We start from the raw sequence: 21,525 nt of genomic DNA, 5'->3' as shown, positions 1-21,525 counted from the left end.
TGAAACCACCATGTTTAATTTTAGTCTTTTAAACCCAAATGAAAGTGTTACAATGAAAGAAACTAATTTCATAGGTGTGGATCATATTGAAAATGAAAGAACTTCAGTGGGAACTCAGTCTGAAAAATCAGGCAACTAAATTTGACTTTCAGGAAACACATTTAAATGCTTTGCCATTAAACCTTCTCTCTGTCATGTCTGAGTTAAACGTAAAATCAGATTTTCTCCTTGACTTGAAATTTAGTTTCCTCAGCAAAGGGAAATTATCCAACTTTCTTAGAATTTTTTCGCCTTCAACTTGCAGAGAAATAAAGTCCACCAAAATTAGAGCAAGGGGAGTTAATGATAAAAATATAAGATAAAGTAGAAGATATCTCTCAGCCTTTTTATGCTCATTACATAAAGTGAGGCTAAAAAAATACACCCTCCCAGGAGCATGGCAAGGAGAGCTGGTCAGAACTTTTCTGTAAAATGGTTTCTCTCAATAAGCTTCATGGGAAAATTAATAGGGTCTGTATATACCCGTCTATGGAGAAGAATATATTCATCAGGAACTGAAAGTAGAGTTGCCATGAAACTCTGCAGCATTATTTCAATAAAAAAGGGTTGGCTTTTTTATAAGAAATACAATGCTATCTTGAGAAAAACTGTCCTATTTGATGATTGGTGGTATGTAAGAGGCTAAACTGTAAAGGGAATAGACCCCTAACTCACCCCATAAAATCCTTTTCCTATGAACACTAGTTTTCAGACCAGAAGTTTAAGATTTTGCTTAGGATAAAATACCCATATGTAGGTCTTTCAATATAAGTTGGATGTCTAAGCTTCCCATGTAGTCAATGAAGATCTAGGAAAAGATATTGCTGAGTAAACAGTAGCATGCAGTGTCCTTTTAGATGCTATTAGGTATGCCATCAGGCCATTGCTTCTTTAAAAGGGTGCTGTTCTCCTGCAAGCTCTCTGCACCTGACAGAGATGTCTTGTTATTGAAGGGCATCTCAAATAGCACCGAACACATATTTTTATTCAGCTTGATGGAGCCAAAAGAATGGCACAGCTCACCATAAAGGACACACATCCATGTCATGTGCTACATCATTCTCCATACTTCTCTGACTGTATTGATTAAAGCCTCAGGGTTTAATTCAGTTGCCTAAACATTATCTAGTGCCATGTGAGATACACAAGGGCAACTTGCCTAGCATCAAAACACCAAGAAGCAAGGTGGACTTAAGTCCTATATCATATCTAGCAAATCTGTGCAGTAGTTTCAGATGTCATAGGACATCTCAAATCACTGTAGGCTCTTATATGTAGGAAAATGCATTAAGTCCCCTTGGATGGTCATGGGAGTTTAGGCACAGTTGATGTCTACACCTACAAGTTGGCACCTACGCTTAATATCAGATTCTGTCCCCTTCTGGTACTTTCTACAGTCCCGTTCAACATTTGAGAACATTAAAGTTTTCTATCCTTGTTCTTAGCCCTACAGATCATTTCTGAGACAATCACTGTAAATTTTCACTGTAGTATTCCCGCTTTACTCTTCAGGGTGTATTGAGCTATCGGATGAACCCAGTACTATTCCTTTTGCTCAGGAGTCGAAAGGTTCAAAGAAAGCAGGCAAGAAGATTTATTTTCTATTCAATCCTTTGTTAAACTTACTATTTGCATCTACTGGAAATGAATGTTTGCAGCTATTGCCAGCTTTTAAAATAGACAAACTAGTTTCGTTTACATGCAAGATCATAAATATTTTTGTCTCGGTATAGTCAGCTCCCCACATCAAAACCCAGAAGATCCTACAGCAGTGTAAAAATCATGAGATATTATAACTATTAATGGTACATTTGAATTTCCTTTTTCTTGCTTTCTGCTATTGTAAGGGCCATTACATTTTCGTCATTCATCACATTTATCATCACTAGAAATGATGATAAAATGCAACACAAAATCTTGGAATTACCTGACTCATAAAAGGGCTTGAAAGGGCTAAAAATACTCTTATCTATATGCTACTGTTGATATTGGTTTTATTACTATTAAAAAATATTACTTACAATGATGATAATGATGATTTTTATTTTCCTGTTATACCAGGCATTTCTAAAAAAAAAAAAAAAAAAAAAAGTGAGATATGTTTACCCCTTTTTAAAACTAATTTTAAAAGATCCAGATATTACTACAAGTCCAAGCTTAAAGAGTTCAAACTTCAAGAGTCATGTCGTATTATTAATTGATGTCTGCAAAATAGTCCTTTTAAATATTTAATTATAATTTCCTCTCATTGCTAACTGGGCTTAAACATAAATTCCTGTTTTGAAAAGTGCCTGGAGACTGATGGATAAACATTCCAAAAGCGAGTTATTTGTTAATAGCCTTTGGGAGACCTTTTATAAAAGACTGGGCCACTCCCAATCTGAAATGGAGAGATCTTTCCAAACTGAGCTCTCATCCCCATATGTTTGGTGTCTTCCCTAGGATACCAACTTTCCCAGCAAACACAGTTACCATGTCCAGCAGACAAAAAGATCATCCTAAAAGATATCTTGAAGCTTTTCCTATGTTGTTTGGTTGTTGGTTTTTTATTTTAATGCTTCCAGCATCCGAACAGTTGTGCATGTCCTGTATAACCTCTTTTACCTTGATCCCTACTTTTTCATTTTTTTCTAAAACACCTGAAAAGTCTGAGAAGCCAAAGTGCAGAGGAGAGGTGTACCCACTGATGTGAAGCATTCCCGTTTCTGACCCATGCACGGGTCTCTGCATTAGAGCAGGGTTTACCAATGTGCTGCAAAGAGAGTTACTGTAGAGACCTTAACTAGCATGGCATGGGAAATAGTTACTGTTTTATCAGAATCACTGTATTATTTTATTGTGGTTTTTTTCTCACCCAAACCAATATAAAGTATTGATATCTCAGAAATGTCCGCAGACTCAGAAATCAACCTCTGTTCCTCTCCTTGACTTCTTCCTGCCCTAAGCAGAACTGGGATAACAGAAATCAGTCTTTTAAAAACCGTAATGAGATTTCAACCTTTGAAATAATTTTTCTTTTATGTTTCTAAATGAAAATTAAAATCTGGAGGGCTTGGGTGTGGTTTCTTTTCATTTACTATTTCTCTAAAATGAGTCATTATAACAATGAGAATAACTTGGTCGATGAAAAATTTAATATGAGCTGGCAATGTGGGCTTGCAGCCCAAAAAGCCAACTGTACCCTGGGCTGCGTCAAGAGCAGTGTGGTCTGCAGGTCGAGGGAGGGGATTCTCCCCCTCTACTCTGCTATAGTGAGACCCACCCTGCAGTGCTGTGTCCAGCCCTGGGGCCCCCAGTATAAGAAGGACATGGACCTGCTCAAGTGGGTCCAGAGGAGGCCACAGAGATGATCAGGGGCTGGAGCACCTCCCCTGTGAGGACAGGCTGAGAGAGTTGGGGGGTTCAGCTGGAGAAGAGAAGGCTGCGGGGAGACCTTATAGCGGCCTCCCAGTACTTAAAGGGGCTACAGGAAAGATGGAGTAGGACTCTTCTTCAGGGAGTGTAGGGATAGGATGAGGGGTAACAGTTTTAAACTGAAAGACGGTAGGTGTAGAATCAATATAAGGAAAAAATTCTTTACTGTGGATATGGTGAGTCACTGGAGCAGGTTGCCCAGAGAAGCTGTGGCTGCCACCTCCCTGGAAGTGTTCAAGGCCAGGTCGGACGGGACTTTGGGCAACCCGGTCTAGCAAAAAATGACCCCGCCCATGGCCAGGATGTTGGAACTAGATGATCTTTCATGTCCCTTCCAATCCAAACCATTCTATGATCCCGTGATTGGTTGCCCATACTAAGATGTCTAGTGCAACTTGAGTTTCCCTGGCCCTCATGTGAACATCTTATACTGTACACATAATATTTAGGCAGAAAGGGCTGAAGCCAATTGCCTAAAAACTGCTCTCTAGTGCCATTTCTAACATCCTAAGGTAGATGAGACATCCTCACAGAGGTGGTATCTGACAGACCGGACCTGTGGGAAACACGCACACTGCTGATCTGTAGGTGGAAGACGAGCTGGATGTCCAAAAGATCACAAGCAGCTGTAGATACATATGTGTGCACTGAAATGCTCCTCTAAACTGAGTTGAGATTAACCCACTATAGCTCTGCCAGACAACTGCATTAATACATCATTTCAGTAGCTGTTAAGTGAGGAGTACCACTGAAATTCAGCTGCTTTGCAGTGCAGAAGAACAAGAAGAAAAATTCAGTGTTATCTTGAAAAAACTTTATTTGGATGAAAGGTACAACAGAGCAAATATATACTGGCAAATTCAACACCACCAGGGAAATGTCGTTGGAAATTAGTTAATTTAACTATTAATAGGTTAGGATGGTCTGTGCATTTAGCCTGGCTGCATTAACCTTACGTGAAACATAGGCATTGGTTGAGCATTCGCATTGGCCAGAGAATATTCCCTAGAAGAATTGTGGATGATCAGAGGACTTAGCAGCACAGATACGGCCAAACCATGCCAGTTGTGCTGAGGGTCAGAGATTGCATCCCTGACATTACTTAATTTCCCAGTACACATGCAGTCATACACCCACATAGAATAACCAGGTCTTGTTCAAGAGCCTGAGCTAGAAGAGTGAATAAATCACACAGACCTGGTTTTATTTACCTGAGAAGGGTAAATAAAGAAGCAAACCTTCTGGGACTGGAGAAGTAGCAATGCTGGAGAGGCTGAGGTATGGATCCTCTCTTGGTCTATCTGAAGTCAACAACACTGTGAACAGTCTGCATCTGTCCCATGATGTTTCAGAACTGAGACTCCTACCAAAACCAACTTTTGAAGCTTTATGTAGCCTGCTCTTCAGCTCTTCTCTTTCCTTTTCTGTTTCTCCCATAGATAATAAATAGTTTAGGGAGCAAATCTTGAATTTCACTATCGCAAAACGAGTGTACTGTAAACTCTTCTATGTATGTGAGTGCATTTATATTTATGTGCATGTGTGTATTTCTTTTTCTTTTTCTGTCTCCTTCCCATTTGTAGTTTGATCACTCATGGTTTTGGAACTCCTGCAATATGTGCTGCCCTAAGCACTTTCCAAACTGTTCTCAGTGAAATGCTGAACTACTTGGAAAAGCACACATCGCACAAAAACGGAGGAGCAGCGGAATCTGGCCAAGGACACGCCAACTCGGAGAAAGCCCCCCTGCGGAAAACTTCAGAGGCTGCTGTGAAAGAGGGCAAAACAGAAAAGACAGACTAGCTACATCAAACAGAATCTATTTCAAGAGAGTCTTGCTGCTGATATTTTTTTTAAATATATATATCATTGAGGGCGATTTATCTCCAGTGGACCAAATCCAAAAAAAAGGGGGAAAAAAGAAAAAAAAAAAAAAAAGAAAAAAAAAAAGAAAAAAGAAAATAAAAAAGAGAAAGATTAAAACAGAGAGAAAGAGAGAGCGTGAGAGAGGAAAGTATTCAACCCTAAGAACAGCAGTGTACAGTAATTGTGTGATGAAATTGTCACTTTTTTAAAATTTATGTTGCTCTAAACTACTTTTTCGTGCACGTAGTATTTGATTGTTCTGAATGATACACTAACACTGTTTTTTATAAGCACTTCTGGACTTGGCTGAGGTGGCACATGAAATCTGAAGCACTTTCTTCTCCGGCAGCAGAGTTAGGGCCATTACATCGGTTGTGGGACACACAGTTCCAGCATCCTGACTTTGCTTGCATGCTGGATAGATTGAAAGAAGGGCTTCCTCTGATCCATCGGACATGCCTGATCTACTGACCATTGGGAAAACAATATGGGAACCTGGCAAAAGAGGAATTCTTGGGTCATGGGACAAATGAACCGTTCAGTGTTGGGGGCTGCTTATCCCCAGGTGGGAATGTACAATAAAGCTGCACTGGAATGAGGCCAGAACCTGTTGGGAATCTGTCCTGACCATTCAAGCAGCAGCCATGGTGTCACATGTGAAAAGAGCATGGCAGACTAAAACGAAAAAAAACCTTGATAGTTTCAATAAGAGCCCTGATCCCTCTGTGAACTTCAGATTAAATGACAGCATGGGCTTCTGTCCTCTATCTTCTCAGCCCCTGGTCCCACAACACTGCAGTCTGCCATACCTGGGTCTCTGTTCAACAGGATCAATGCAGGCAATTGGAGTCACCTTTTGTGTTGCCTTGATTTTACGATGCTTTCTTTTCTTCAACAGCTTGTTTCTGCAGCTTTATTGCCTTTAGAAATCCAGCTGAGGTGCAGAGGTCTAACAGAATCCACTCACTTACCAAAAATAAAATAAAACCAAAATGACAAATAAGACAGATTGGCTTAGCCCACAGCAGCAAAGTGATAATACCCTTGTTAATGTACTTTTGAAATATTACTTTACCACCTACTACACATCCTTACACAGAAAACATTGGAGCCATAGTTTGAGCTCAAGCCTCTTTGAGTCAAGAGGCTTTTCCCAGCCACATTCTCACTTCTTCTCCAACAAGACTTTTAGTCTATGCTTTTTCTTGTTTCTCTGACTTCATTTTACTGAGAAAGTTAGGAAGGATTGGTATTATGGGGTGGGGTTATGCTGGCCATCTAAACTCCTTTTAAGATCAGCAGAACCAGACCTTTTCTTCTAAGGGACAATTCATCTCTTTCTGTGGTAGGAAATATAGTTGTCCATGTGTAAGTGTTTAGAGCCATTTGAGATGTTTTAGCCTAAGACAGCCACAGAGTTCTGAGAGATATGACATAAAACATATTGGAGAACTGGACTCCCCTGGAGAAGCCCAGAAGACAGCACTAGATACCTGTGGGTGGCTACTTAACTTGCCCATCAAGCGTCTGGGACAGGTAGAAGGGATCATCTGGAAGTGCCTGTCATTCTCCACAGATAATAGTTGGAATGTAACAGTGGAATTTTGCATTGTACGTGACTTCAACTGGATTAATCACCCTCCTCTGCCTATAATCGGTGGAGACAAAAAGGCACTCAATATTCAGTTTATCTCACCTCACAGTAGGGATGAATGATGCCATAAAAGTGTGTACTTTTCTCAGCTAGGTATAAAGGAAGCCAAGGATAAAAGCCCTCATACATATGTGTCTATATCACAGCTTTCTAGAACTAGTTATTATGCATTACTTCTTGGATGTCCAACTTTAGACTAAACCTAGGGACTATGACAAATATCTGAGAGCATTTACAGCCACGATGTGAGGGAGTCAAACTGAATTAACAAGATCAGCCTTGCCTTCCAAATGTGTGGAAGGAAATAGAGGGCTTACGGCATGATGCTGTTCCTCTTGAGGTCAGTAAGGACATTGCCATCATGGTGAGAAAACATGCTAGGAACTAATGAATCCCTACTTGCTTGCGTAAGGAAATCTACAAAACCGAAAAGAAATCCTATGATTTTGCCCAGATTTGTCCTTGTTCATGGTAGGTATATAACTTCGACATCTACTTTAGTGCTATCTAGGCACCTTCTATGCATTGAGTAAAATAGATGTATCTCCATGGGACTCCATCTCCTTAACACACTATGATCAGCTAAGTGCCTAACAGAACTTAAATTTTACTGAATTAATTTTTCCCTCCAGCACCTCTGGAGAAGTGCTGAAATCAAATGAATGATCCTCAGAGATGTCTTCCACAGAAACACTGTGGAACTGTTCTAGAACATGAAATACTTGAGTGTGAAAGTAGGAAACCACAATTAAAAGTGAAAAGGAAGCTCACTCTGCTTTTTTCTATTGCCCAAACTGAGGGAGAGAAAAGGATGGGAGGGGAGGGAAATGAAATGTTTGTGTCAGATACACAAATTTGCCACATAATGTAAAGTAATCGAATTGTGGTTCTCTCCTTCAAGATGTGGATAAATTTAAATCAGGTTTTGATGGAGGGAAAAAAAGAGGGGGAAAAAAATTTTGTAAATCCTTTTCATTTTTTTTTTTTCACTAAAATGTCAATCTTCTGGAGAAGGGGGAATGGCTGGCTGGGTAGATAATTCTGTAAAACTGTTGAGAAAGCAACATTTTATTACAATCAAATTTAAATGTCTGATATTGGAAATAATATGTATACAGCATTATTTGATATATTTACCTATTCAGAATACAGTCCAAGGTCCCAACAATAATTTATTTAAAGACTTGCATCTTTTGTTGTTACATAATCACTATGAGACTCTGCTCTGCAGACAAAAAATATTTTTGACCTGGATTACCCTTTGACATATTAATATTAATAAACCTGAACACTCTTGAAATCCTAGAATTTCCAGTTTTTGACTTCCTGACCCCTGCAGATTTTTGTAAAGTTTGGTAAAGATCTGATTCAACCTGACTGAATTGCAATATATTCTTCCCATTAAGAGGCTACCGGCATATACATCCCCATCTTTCTGGTTTTTTCCTTTAGCATCTTAATACATTTTAAAAACAAAATTCTTTTTAAAAGGTAGCTGTAAGGTTTGTTGACATTCACAGGCTCTCTGTTATTTATTTTTATCTGTAGTTAATAATTTTATTCAGAGAAAACATAATAGACACTGCCTTTTCTACTGAACAAGCTATCGGAGCAGTTGGATGATAAAACGTATTTGTTTTTTAAAATTGGAACTTTCAGTGTGGTTTTAAACAATGAATTCACTGATGTTCCTGCTAAAAATCTCAGCCTAAGTTTTCATCCACTTATACCTGCACAATGTTGGTTTTCTGTATTTTCTTAGTCTTTGTCTCTATGGAAATGTTGTCACCTCAAAACACCTTTGTGAATTAGATCAGCCTGGAGGAAGGGCATGGTTTGAAGTTAGTGGGTGCTTGCTGGTAGAAAATTCAAGTATATTTGTACCTTTTTGACTTTGAAATTAATCTGAGCTGGAAGAAAAAAAAAAAAAAAGAAAAAAGTTCTCCCTTTGAGAGATCATGGAATTGTTTATTCCACTCAGGTCAAAGACAACGAAGGAGTACAGAGAAATGTCCAAACCTCCATGGCCAAAGCAATGAATTATTATGATTTTTGAAAACAGAAAAATAGACTCATAGCTCAAGTGCTGTCTGAGTATTTGGATCCTGTTGTACTTCAGCCCATTGCTCACCTTTCCATGCATTACACCTTTCCTACTACAAATCTCAAAACACTTCATGTAGGTCTCTGAACTTACTTCTTATACTAAGCCCTGACATGTTTGACTCACAAAACCCAGATGTTGATACTTGGATTTATGAGCAAATTACTCATGAAGTAAACACACTGACTAACCACATGCCTTTCTTTCTAGAGCAAGGTGTTACTGTGAGTACAAAGAGCTCATGTGTTGACTAAGCTTAGAAGGTAAGTTTCTGGCAGAGCCAGGACTGGCATTCTCACCTCCAACCTCTGCCCTGAGATTTGGATCTCTGTTCACACAGTCCTCTGTTAGTATCATCACATGGCAGAGATGTGTAGTAAAGGGAGAATTTTATGCAGATGGTAAGAACTGGAACGGCATTTGTATGGCCTGTAAAAGGGAGTGAACCACAGACAAACAGTGATGACTCTGCCACCTACAACTGAAGACTGCAAGAATTTTGTCCTTCGTGCTGGCATCTTAAACCCTAACTCCTTCTAGGTGTCATTCTGTTGCCTTGGAGAACTGGCACAAGGGGTGAATTTGGACCTTTAATTTACTTCTTTTTTAAAGATAAACTCCAACATTCATTGGGAAAAGACTTCAGCTCTCCAAATCAACAAGGAATCTGCTCTTTGAAGCTTCTCTTTAACTTTTCCTAAAAACAAAAAAAAAAAAATCTGCTACAAAGCAGGCACAATGTATAGTCCTTCCAAATCCTGGACCTCTGTGTAAATACTTCCCCAGCTCATCTCTTCCTTTGAACGTGACTCAGTGGCACAGCTGCGGCTCACAATTTTACAGCAAGGCTCAAGAAGGACTTCTTTATTGTCCTAAGAGCCAATCTCTCTAATTGCTTTTTTTTTTTTTTTTTTTTTTTTTGCTTGTTTGTTTCCTAGTACCAACAAGCAACTTTGGTCTTAGATGTCTTAGGTATCCAAAAGGGCTTCTGATGAATTCCGAGGTCATTTGACTTTAATTTATCCTTTGGAGAGATAGTTCTGCTGCTCTAATTTTTTATTTTTAAGGAAAGAAAAAACAGCATTAATAGAAGACACAAGCCTGCAACACAAGGAAGAATCAATAAACATAATTATACAGGAACTGTATTTATAAAAATATCCTCTGCCTCTGCCCTCATTGCAGGTTCAACAAGACTTCAAGTACAGCTGTGTGGGGAATGGGGGAGGAAGATAAAGTCGTTTTCCTTTGCCAGGTGAAGGTCATTTGGAGAGGTCTGATCTTTTTTTATTGCTATTCTTTACTTTTCTTTATTTTGTACAATTAATTCTGTTCTGTACAGCAGCTGTTGTGATTGTATTTAAATGTGAGTGCGCACTTGGTCACCAACAAACAATGTCCTATTTATTGGTTTGGGGTTTTGGTTTGGTTTGTTTTTTTTCCTTCCACTTAATTTATCTTAATTTATAATTCAGTGGTGAAAAACATAATCTTTTATATTTCTATTTCCTATACAAGCTACCTGTTTTACATGAGTCTATGAAGATAATGACCACATTTGATCAAACATTTCACGGCAATAAAATCTATGTTGATTTAACCCTGATTTGTCTGGTGCTTGAAAATAATTTCCATCTCTGGACAAAAAAAAAAAAAAAAAAGACATTCAAACCTGGCTAGGAACCAGATCTATGACATTACAGGACCTAAAACTTCCATTCAATAGGTAAGACTACAAAGCAGAGGAACAACAATAATACTATTCCCATATTACTCGGAGGAAATCAGTTTGTACAGACATTAAAGGTGGGATTTATCCCACCTAATTGTAGCTATATTAGATAGTTATCTCATCTACAATCTGTTAACTAGATTTAATGCTTGTTGTGTCAAGAGAAAGATATAAAGCAAGGCAATTTGTAGTGTCCTAAAGCAGGAATCCAAGCTAATTGGGATAATTTACAGTAGATCAGTCTCTCTCAGATGACCACAGGACAGAAGTGGTAGGAATCCTAGTCTCTATCCATTGACAATGGACACAACCTAGAAAACTTGCTAACCCTGAATACTTAATATTTAGATGACCAGACTAAATCAAGATGTATGCCCTCAGAAGTGCTTTGCCCATGATTGCATAGAAAGGCTGTGACAATGCTGGCTATCAAATCCACATCTCCACAGTCTGAAACAAATTCTTCAGTCTTCTCCCTGAAAGCTTACAGCAGCTCATGTCTAAGCCCTACTTCAGCCAACGGTCTGGGTTAATTGCCGATGTTCCTGCTCTGGATTTTGATCCCAGTGCTCTGGATTTTGATGCCCATTTTCAAAAAGGGAGAAAAAGAAGAACTACAGGCCAGTCAGTACCACCTCTATGCCTGGCAAGATCATGAGCAAATCCTCCGGGAAAATATGCTAGAGAACATGGAAAATAAGGAGGTCATTGGTAACAGGCAACATGGCTTTGCTAAGGTCAAATCATGCCTGACATATTTGGTGGCCTCCTACAACAGGGTTGCAGCGTTGGTGCATAAGGGAAGAGCAACTGACATCATCTACCTGGACTTGTGCAAACATTTGACACTGTCCTGCATGATATCCTTGTCTCTAAATTGGAGAAACACGGATTTGATGGATGGGCCACTCAGTGGATAAGGAATTGGCTGGATGGTCACACTCAAAGAGTTGCAATCAACAGCTCAATATCCCAGTGGAGAGCGGTGATGAGTGGCGTTCCTCAGGGGTGGGTATTGGGACCAACACTGTTTAACATCTTTGCTGGCAGCATGAACCATGGGATTGAATGCACCCTCAGCAAGTTTGCAAGTGACACCAAGATGTGGGGTGCCTTGACAGGCTGGGCCTGTGTGAACGTCATGAAGTTCAACAAGGTCGAGTACAAGGTCCTGCACACAGGTCGAGGCAATCCCAAACACAAACACAGGCTGGGAGGTGAGTAGATTGAGAGCATCTGTGAAGAGAAGGACTTAGGGGTGTTGGCTGACAAGAAGCTCAACATGACCCAGCAACACCCACTCACAGCCCAGAAAGCCACCCGTGTCCTGGGCTGCATCAGGAGAAGTGTGGCCAGCAGGACGAGGGAGGGGATTCTCCCCCTCTACTGTGCTCTGGTGAGACCCCCCTGCAGTGCTGTGTCCAGCTCTGGGGACCCCAGCGTAAGAAGGACATGGACGTGCTCAATCATGTCCAGAGAAATCCATGAAGATGATCAGGGGGCTGGAGCACCTCTCCTATAAAGAAAGGCTGAGAGAGTTGGGGTTGTTCACCCTAGGGAAGAGAGGGTTCTGGGGAGACTTTATAGTAGCCTTCCAGTGCTTAAAGGGGCCTGTAAGAAAGCCATAGAGGGACTTTTTGCAAGGACATGTAGTGATAGGACAAGGGGATTTGAACTGAGAGAGGGTAAGTTTAGATTAGATATAAGGGAAAAAATTATTCACCGTGAGGGCGGTGAGGCAATGGAACAGGTTGCCCAGAGAATTTGTGGATGCCTCATCCCTGGAAGAGTTCAAGGCCAGATTGGATGATCTACTGGATCTTTAAGGTCCCTGCCAACCCAAACCATTCTGTTATTTTATTATTAGATGTTTAGCCAAACTTTCCACAACAAATTAATCTGAAAAAAAAAAAAAATCCAAAAAGATATGGGGTTTTGAAGCAATTTCCTAGATATACTCAGTTTCAAAAGTGTTTGGAAACTTAATGACAACCTTTCTGTGTTGTTTCAGCGCTTGCAGAAATGACTTTATGAGTAATTCTAGACAATGACACACCAAGGCCAAAGCTGCAATGGCAGAAACTTCAGAAGGATTTCGGGTGAAAAAGGAAATGGTTTAGGAGTCAGTTCCCACATGTTTAAACTTGGTTTATCCAACTCCACTTCTATTTCCTAACAAACGAACTCTTAATAATTAATATTACCTCTCTAATCTTCTGGGAAATAAAATTTCCCAGGTGCTATAGTGAAATCCTCTGATCAGTTCTCTGTGTGCTCTTCTCCAAAGTCAGAAGAATCACAACTGTGGCAAATTCATCAGTATTTTAAATATAGTCACATGAGAGGTTGCCTCTCCTATTTCTCTTCACTTTGGTGTGTAAATTTTCCACTCACTCCATTAAAACTAGAAGAAGACAAACCCACTGAGATTTGCAGAAGTGCAGTTCCAAAATACATGTCAACGTGCACAGGTAGCCTCTAATTTGTAGACACTGCAACATACAAGAAAATGAAAAGGAAAAAGTAATAGGAAAAAAAAATTCAGCTCTATCAGATCTTATATGCAGACTGTATATAGAGAGTTTAGGCAAATTTGCATTCAAAGTGACCAGGGAAAAAAAAAAAAAAGGACCAAATCTGTAAAATGCTGAGTGTCCTGAACTCCCAGAATTAGCAGAATTGATGAAGTATGTATGGTAATATTTGTCCGTGTTTTCAACAACAGAACTCCCACTTATGTTACAGAGGCTGGGTGTTCACTTATATTTTGCTGGAAAATACAGTTTAGTTTCTAAGTAGGCATGAAAACCCAAATTTTAACAAAATGTCTAGCCATTTAACTGCTATTTAAGTTCACCTTCCCATAGAGAAGACTTGAACTAGAAAGCAGAGGGAACGTCAAGCCTTGGTGGAAAGGGCATCATGCTCTGGGCAAAGTTTATGTTTTGGTTGGTTTTTTTTGTTTGGTTTGGTTTTTTTTTTTTTTTTAATAGAAATATATTTGAATTAGTGGTATATAGATAAATGCAGTTTCTGAAGCAACTCAAAATGTCAGGCTTTTGGAGAAAGGATTGCTAGGATTACACCACAGCATGGGACGGAGTTCTGCTCATTCTGGATCTAGCACACTAGGCAGACCCACACAAAGACAATCAAAACAGAGTTTGTTGTCATTTGATAGCAACAGACACTCTGGAGTCATGATTCAACCACCCACATATAAGCATCAAGTGACGTTTTAGACAGCCCTGTCTATCCTGCCTGGCTTCCCACTGCTTCTCCAGAAGGATCAAGGTCTCACAGCTTCACTCTATCTGTCAATCCCTTGTGTATATCTCAGATACTCAAGGAAACCTGAAATAGTACTAAGCATCATCTTTCAGCAGGCATACACATACAGTCTGCACTGACAGTAGTACCATTTTGATGCAGTGACCCACACATAGACATCTGCTGCCCTTTCAGCAGCCTGGGAGTATTCTGCTTGGTGTCCATCTGCCAGGCTAGAAGGGAGTCCCTGTGGATCCATCTTAGCAATGTATTTACACACCTGATGGGGGGAGTAACCAAGACAGAACCAGGCTCTGCTCAGTAATCCAGTACCAGGACAAGAGGTGATGGGCACAGATTGAATTACAAGAAAGTCCATTAAAATGTAAGAAAAACCTTTGTACTGCGAATTTATTTGAACTCTGGACTAGGTTACCCAGAGATGTTGTGGAGTCTCCATCCCTGAAGATATTCAAAGGCTGACAAGACGTGGCCCTGAGAAACCTGCTCAAGATGACCCTGGTTTAAAGAGGGTAAGTAGACTATATGATCTTGAGGTGTCCTTCCCAACCTCAGTTAGTCTTTCATTCCATGAACCTTTTGGGCTTAGTTCATTTGACTACATACAGAACCTAACAGCTTTTGAGATAAATAAGATATCCTGCCTAGTCTGTATGTACTTTTGCAGAGAGGACCTATGTCACATTTTCCAGCATCACTCTGATTCCTTACTCTAGTCCATAAATGCATGAAATTGTGAAAAGAGCAGCTGCCTTGCATCTGGTTACATCTTGGTACCTGGGCTAATACAAGCCAACGTACTGGTGGCACATACACAAACAGCTTCATCACTTTATGAAACTCAACAGATATATCTAAAGCCTTGGACTGCACATGTAGTGTCAAGAGGATGAGTCCCATTACTGTTATCACCTTAGAGCTATCTAGTTTTCACATGTTTGTTTGTTTGTTTTTTTATAAATTAATGCATTTAACACAAATATTAATGAACCACTCTGGGCCATCATTATGGCCAGTTAAATTAAGGAATTATCAAAGCACTGAGCCTTTGCCAATTAATATCCAGTGTGAAGCCAGTAATAAAACTACACAGAAAATTAGGAATGGTCAGCAGAGAGTATATTAGTGGAACTAGATGCTCTGTGAATAAACTGCTGGGAGTATGCCAAGATATTATCTCCTTCTTTGTCAGATTTAGATCGTGGAAATAAATGGGAAAACTTTCCCTTGAAAATTGCCTATGACGTGAAAATAAAAATGAAAGACAAACAATCAACCCTTTGTTCACCAGAAAAAAATATTTCACAATAAACTAAGGAAAGTTATATCAGGAAAACAGATTAAAAAGCAAAAAAACCGATTTTGATGCAGACTGAAAGGGATTAGGATGAAATTCCTCTCCCTTTACGCCTATCAATTAAAACTGAAAGCAGAAATGCTGTGTGACAAAAACTCTTTCGAAAACTGCATCAGAAGAATATAATGCTTGTGGTGGCACCAAGTGTTTTGAGTAAGCAAAAAAATCTTCCATGCCTGCTTAATAAGCCAAATACACTGTGGTAGTAGAATAAGGTTCTGTGGATCCAGTCTTGTCATTCCGGAGCAGAATGAAGAGAGAGATATGACTGACCTTTGCCTACTTTTCATTGTTACCACAGCATTAGTTTTTAGCTCCCTTTAATCTACTTTTTCACTGAGCTCCTAAACAGAACCACAGCTTTGCACAGGTCTCCAATTTTAGATGTAGTAGTCAGGTATCTATTTAGACTGGCTGTTTAGAGCATCTCCACTGACTGTAGAGGAAGCCTAGTTTGACTAAATGCCTAACATTTAAGTAGAAATTAAACAAACAAACAAACAACAAAAAACCCCACTAAACTTACCTTCAGTTGAAATTAAATGAAAGAAAATTTTAAGCAGCATTAGTTCAGGTCAGAACTGAATCGAACCAATAGGCTGCCCAGGGAGGGGGGAGTCCCCATCCCTGGGGGGGTTTCAGGGCCGTTGGGATGAGCTGTGGGGGATGTGGGGTAGGGGAGAACTTTGTAGAGTCGGGCTGAGGGTTGGACTCGATGATCCCGAGGGGCTTTTCCAACCTGAATGATTCTATGATTCTATGAATCGATGCCCTTGAAGAAAGAATTCTAGAAACTTTATTATCTGTAGTCCAGCCTGTCCTGCACTTTTACAGGTCCAATTCATTCAAATGACTGGACAGTGTTTTCAATTTCAGTGTTAGCTGGTTTTGCAGCCTCTGCTCCAGACTCTGAACTGTTATTAACCTGCTTAGCTAGACTCAAGGTTGTTATCTTGAGTAAAAAAAAAAAAGATTCAGATCACCTCAAAAACGGTTGTCACATAGACACATGCAAGAATCTGCACCTGAAGAGTATTCCTCATGACAACCAACAAGTTCACAGCAAAATTACATCAGTGGGAAACCAAGCAATCACAGATGAAGTTCTGAATAATTTTTTGTGGTTGGTTGGTTGGTTGGTTGGTTGGTTGGTTGGTTGGTTTGGGTTTTTTTCATTAGTGCTGCTAAACAGTGCTTGGACTGATCTCTGGTCCTGAGGCCAACAGTCATGGTCTGACTGTACCTGTACAATTAAACTTTAGACACAAACCAGACAGGGAATGGCTCCTAGCTTGTGCTGAAAAGGTGTTTCCACCAAATAACCAAGGAAGCGGTGGGTTCCCTGTCATGTGGTATGTCCTGCAAGACACACAGGCAGCAGGACCTGATGTTCTAGATAGTCTCATTTATCACAAGCAACAAAAACAGTATTTGGGGCAGTGAATATATTTCAGTCTGTGTTTATTGGTACATATGTTTGCAGCTCTGTGCACATTTTCTTATTAATTGCCTTCCAAAACTTCATCTGGATTCTATTCAGTACTCATTCAGTTAGGATGGTAGGAGATGGATTTTGACTATCTAATCTCAGCTGCTATTAATATCTGCTGGGTAGCCTTCCTCGGGAGTCCGAGATCTCAGCTTTCATAAATAGCTTCTTGCCACTTATCTGCTCCTTTAGAGGAGCTGATTATGTTTCATTACATAAAATGTTCCTATCAGTCCCTTCTGCCACATAAACTCAAACTTTGTGCAAAGTGCTGTAAAGACAGCCTGTATTGAGAAAAATCATTAAAAACTTTACATAAAATACCTACACGTAATTTAGATCGGACAGATGTGCCACTGCAACTGTCAACCAAAACCATGCGGTAAGACGGCCAATTATGAAGTCAAATCCAGAAGAAGCTAATGACTTATTACCTTTTCAAGTAAACGACATATATCTTTTTCATTTTATAACGTTAAAATACGTGCTGCAGAATTATGATGTGGATATCCTATAGGTCCTATGTTGCATCTGTCAGCCCCATATTTCAAGGATTCTTGCCAGGATCAGGGGAAACTTCATTAGGATGGACATACTCAGACTCCAAGGTGTTCATGTGAAAGGCTGCATCTACCACAGCTGCTGAATGACTCCAAGATCAAGGTAAAAGACTCCCACCTCATAGACAGACTAAATATATATATTATTATCAAAGTGATGACAATGATTGTCAGGAAAGAGGATCTGTTTAACAAACTAATCTTTAATAATAATAATAATGATTAATAATAATTTAAAAAAAAAAAAAAAACAGAAGGACTACAGCAAATGTATTCATATTCCAAAATGCTAAATATTTTTTCTAAATTTAGTTGCACTCCAATAATTCTTGGGATGAGAAACAAAAGTCTGATTCACTGAATAATATTTAAAGATAATTATATAAAGCATACCTATTATTTACAATGGGGAACAATGGTCTTTCTTTTATCTCCTCTAAATGCCAGTTCAAAGAGAACCTCTGAGTTCCTTGCTTTCACTTGGTTACAGAATACCCCGAAAGAGAGATAATTCCTTTTATTTTCCAATATCACACTACATCCTTGACTTCTAGTACTCAGTACCTCGGGGCTATCTTAATGACCCTATTCGGCCTTTACCTGAGTCAATAACAAAATCCCCACAGACTTCAATAGGACCAGGATTAATTCTAGACAACTCTTTTTATTAACAATACTTTTGTCCCTTATTCTGTAGGATTTCTTCTTGTATACCGCACAAATATGAATTTTGTGGAGTGATACAGCATGACTTTTTCCCTTCAAAAGAAGAAGTTGCATCCAGACTGTACAATAGGAAATGTCTCTGACTTGTGCTGCACCTTTTTCCCCCCTGCTTGGGAGACTGCTAGTTAGTCCAAGCCAAAACTTTGCCAGGAACTGTTCTAGCATTATGAGAAGAGTATGGGAGATTGGTAGAGATTGCAGGGCAGTGCTCAAGCTGTTTATTGTTGTACTATTCCTTCACGATTCACCAAAATTCCCCTTCTCAAAAATGACAATGACAGTAAGATTAGACTCTTTAGCCCCTGAAATCCAAGTGACCATTCCCCAATATCTCCTGTCCCACCAAAAACCTGTCTTACAACCACACTGTATGTTCACTACATGGTTGAGCAGCGTTCAGATTGCTTCGAGGAGGAATACCATGTTTCACAAGAGTCCATATGTAATTATTGATCAGCAAACTTCAGTTTGAATCACTTGTACATTTTAGATGTGTATGTATCCTCAGATCCAACAGAGTTTTTATGAGGAATTCTTCTGTATTTCAGTTTCTGGTCTAAGGAGAATGTATAAGATCAGTGTAAGTAGGTGTTCTGATTTCATACCCATGTTGAGGGGACACAGCGGCACAAGGAGTGGAAATGTTTCACAGACTTTTTCAGGTGAGTTTTTTTCCTTACATCTATCATCTGCTTGTTGTCAATACTCCATTTGAAAACATGGAAAGCCACTGTTTTCATTTGGTTTCTAGGTTCACAGAACCTCAAGAATAAGAAAAAAATTCTCCTGTTTGTTAAGTAAGATTGTAATTTAAAAGTGTGTCTGGATTTTACTCTATACACATGAGAACTTGGGTGAAGATTATATTAATGTGTATCGGTCCAGTGTAAGAACAGCATCCAACTAGATGAGCAGGTTCTGTAACCTGTCTCTCACAGCGACTATTACTAATGCCTCAGAAGAAGATAACAAGAGCTATGAATAAGAACAAAGAAATATCTTGATCTGTGGTTGCTCAAGATCTTAGAATATGACTGTCTGAGGAGCTTTTAAAGAAATTATCAGCTGCCTAAAAAATAAGTAGCTTTTTTTTGTAACTTGGTGAAGCGTAGAAGTTCATTTGTTACTAGATTTTAAAAATATCAACAGAAAAATCCACATAATTAGATGTTGAACAGTTCTGTTCCCACTAATGAATTATCTGACTGAGGACTCAATTAATAAAAAAATTAAAGGAGGTTAATATAATTAATACTAATCGATACAAGTTTACAGAAAATAGATGTCAAATGAACTTGGTTTTCTTCCTTTTAATGAGATTACAAATTTGATTGACTTCTAGAGCGCATTTAACTTGCAACCACAGGGATGTTGATTACATTTATAACAATTAGACAAAATACTAAATACGTTAAATGGATCTAAAGCTATCTATCTGAACTTGAAATGGATGAAGAAAAGAGAATAATGACTAAACATGTGAATTCCTAATAGAGTTTCAGGTTTCAGTTCCTTCCCTGACATTAGTTTATTTTCTTATCAACAAGAATACGTAGTTTCACTGATGATAGAATTTATAAGTGACTGAAAGAATTCAGGTAAACTGATGAAGGGGAAAAATGTACCATGATCTGGATTGTTCAACAAGCTGGATATCAGCAAACAACTTATTAACAGAGGGAAAATTAATTTGTACATTAAAAAGAAAATAAATATCTTTTCCCTGTGAGATGGTGGAGTCTGTTCTGGAAAGCCGTGACTCTGAAAGTGAATTGATGGTCATAGGCGACAGTTCACTAAGTATGAGCTTGAACTTGAGGGCAGAAGGCCAAGAGTGTCCTGTGTCTAAATAAGCAAAAGGATATAAAGTATTTATTCATAAAGGTCATGTTGCATCTGTCACAGATGTGAAGCTATGGCAGTGGAATATTATGCTCTTCCTGATATGTCCCTTTCAAGAAAGGTCTTGTTGAACTGAATAAAGTGATGTGGCGTCACTGATGTCATGTCAAAACACTGTCTGAGGCTTTGCGGAAAATGACCTCGGGATTCTGGTGGACACCGAGTTGAACATAAGCCAACAATGTGGTTATTGGTACGATGGTATCCTGGGCTGCATTAAAAGAAATGTTGGAAGCAGGTGTTGAGTGATGCTTCCCCTCTACTCAGCACTGGTGAGGCCACACCTGGAGTGCTGTGTCCAGTTCTGGTCTCCTCAGTACAAAAGGAACATGGACATACTGGAGAGAGTCCAGTGAAGGACCACCAAGATAATTAAGGGACTGGAACGTCTCTCCTGTGAGAAAAGGCTGAGTGAGTTGTGGCAGTTTAGCCATGAGAAGGCTCAGGGGGGATTTTGTCAATGTATATAAATACCTGACGGAAAGGTGCAAAGAGGACGGAGCCACGCTCTTTCCAGTGGGGCTCCAGTGCCAGGACACACACTGAAACACAGGAGGGTCCCTCTGAACATCAGGAAACACTTTTCAACAGTGAGGGTGCCCAAGCACTGGCACAGGTCACCCAGAAACGTTGTGGAGTCTCCTTCCGTGGAGATATTCAGACATAATCTGGATATGGTCCTGTGCAACTGGCTCTAGGTGGCCCTGCCTGAGCAGAAGGGATGGACCAAGTTGCCTCCAAAGGTTCCTTCCAACTTCAACCAATCTGTGATTCCGTGATTCTGTAAGTACAAGAGAATCTACCATATAATGAAAGACACAACAAGATTAATTTATTCATCTTAATAACAAGGTGATACAGAGAACTGAAAAGGGTTGACAGATATACCCAATCAGAAGATTCTACCGGTTTAAGGTTCAAGTTCAACAAAACCCAGAACAGAAAACAGATTTGTATTTCTATCAGAGGTAGTGATTAAGAAAGGAACAATTCTTTATGTTAGGCAAAGAGTTTACCTCCATGGCAATAAAAAGTAAAACCAAGACAGAATTATTAATTTTTCTACAAGGTACACTGCAGCTCATTCAACAGTTAACCCATAGAGATTTTCTGGCCAGTGTTTCTGCAGGAGTTAGATTAACTGAGCAATTGCAGTTTTCATTTCTATAAAGGTGTGATTGTCCCCCACTTCCTGGTCTATCTGTGGCTATTTTCATGAGTTGCACAAGATAAATTGGCTGCTCTACTTTATCTACTTTCCATATTCAGAGGATGCACAAATGGAAACCCCTAGGGAATGAGAGAAGCTGACCAAACAAGCATCACCCTTCATTTGCACAGAAAATCCCACGCAGCATAAGGGCTTTTGACACAACGGGGAAATTTGCTGA

General features: G+C 39.4%; 1 protein-coding gene across 2 annotated transcripts in view; it reads left to right on the top strand.

The window, feature by feature from the left end:
- The window catches only part of TFAP2D (transcription factor AP-2 delta), a 50,879-nt gene extending 43,354 nt beyond the window's left edge, over nt 1-7,525 (top strand). For both annotated transcript variants that reach the window (XM_074921592.1, XM_074921582.1), the window contains one exon: nt 5,037-7,525. In XM_074921592.1, the coding sequence (XP_074777693.1) occupies nt 5,037-5,256 (220 nt within the window). In that variant the 3' untranslated portion in view covers nt 5,257-7,525. The remainder of the gene's footprint in view (nt 1-5,036) is intronic.
- Nucleotides 7,526-21,525: the final 14,000 nt, after the last annotated feature.

The sequence above is a fragment of the Athene noctua genome, chromosome 1 (assembly GCF_965140245.1).
Source record: "Athene noctua chromosome 1, bAthNoc1.hap1.1, whole genome shotgun sequence".
NCBI lineage: Eukaryota > Metazoa > Chordata > Aves > Strigiformes > Strigidae > Athene > Athene noctua.
Note: the sequence above shows the minus strand (reverse complement) of the source record. Positions and strands in the feature narration are given on the sequence as shown.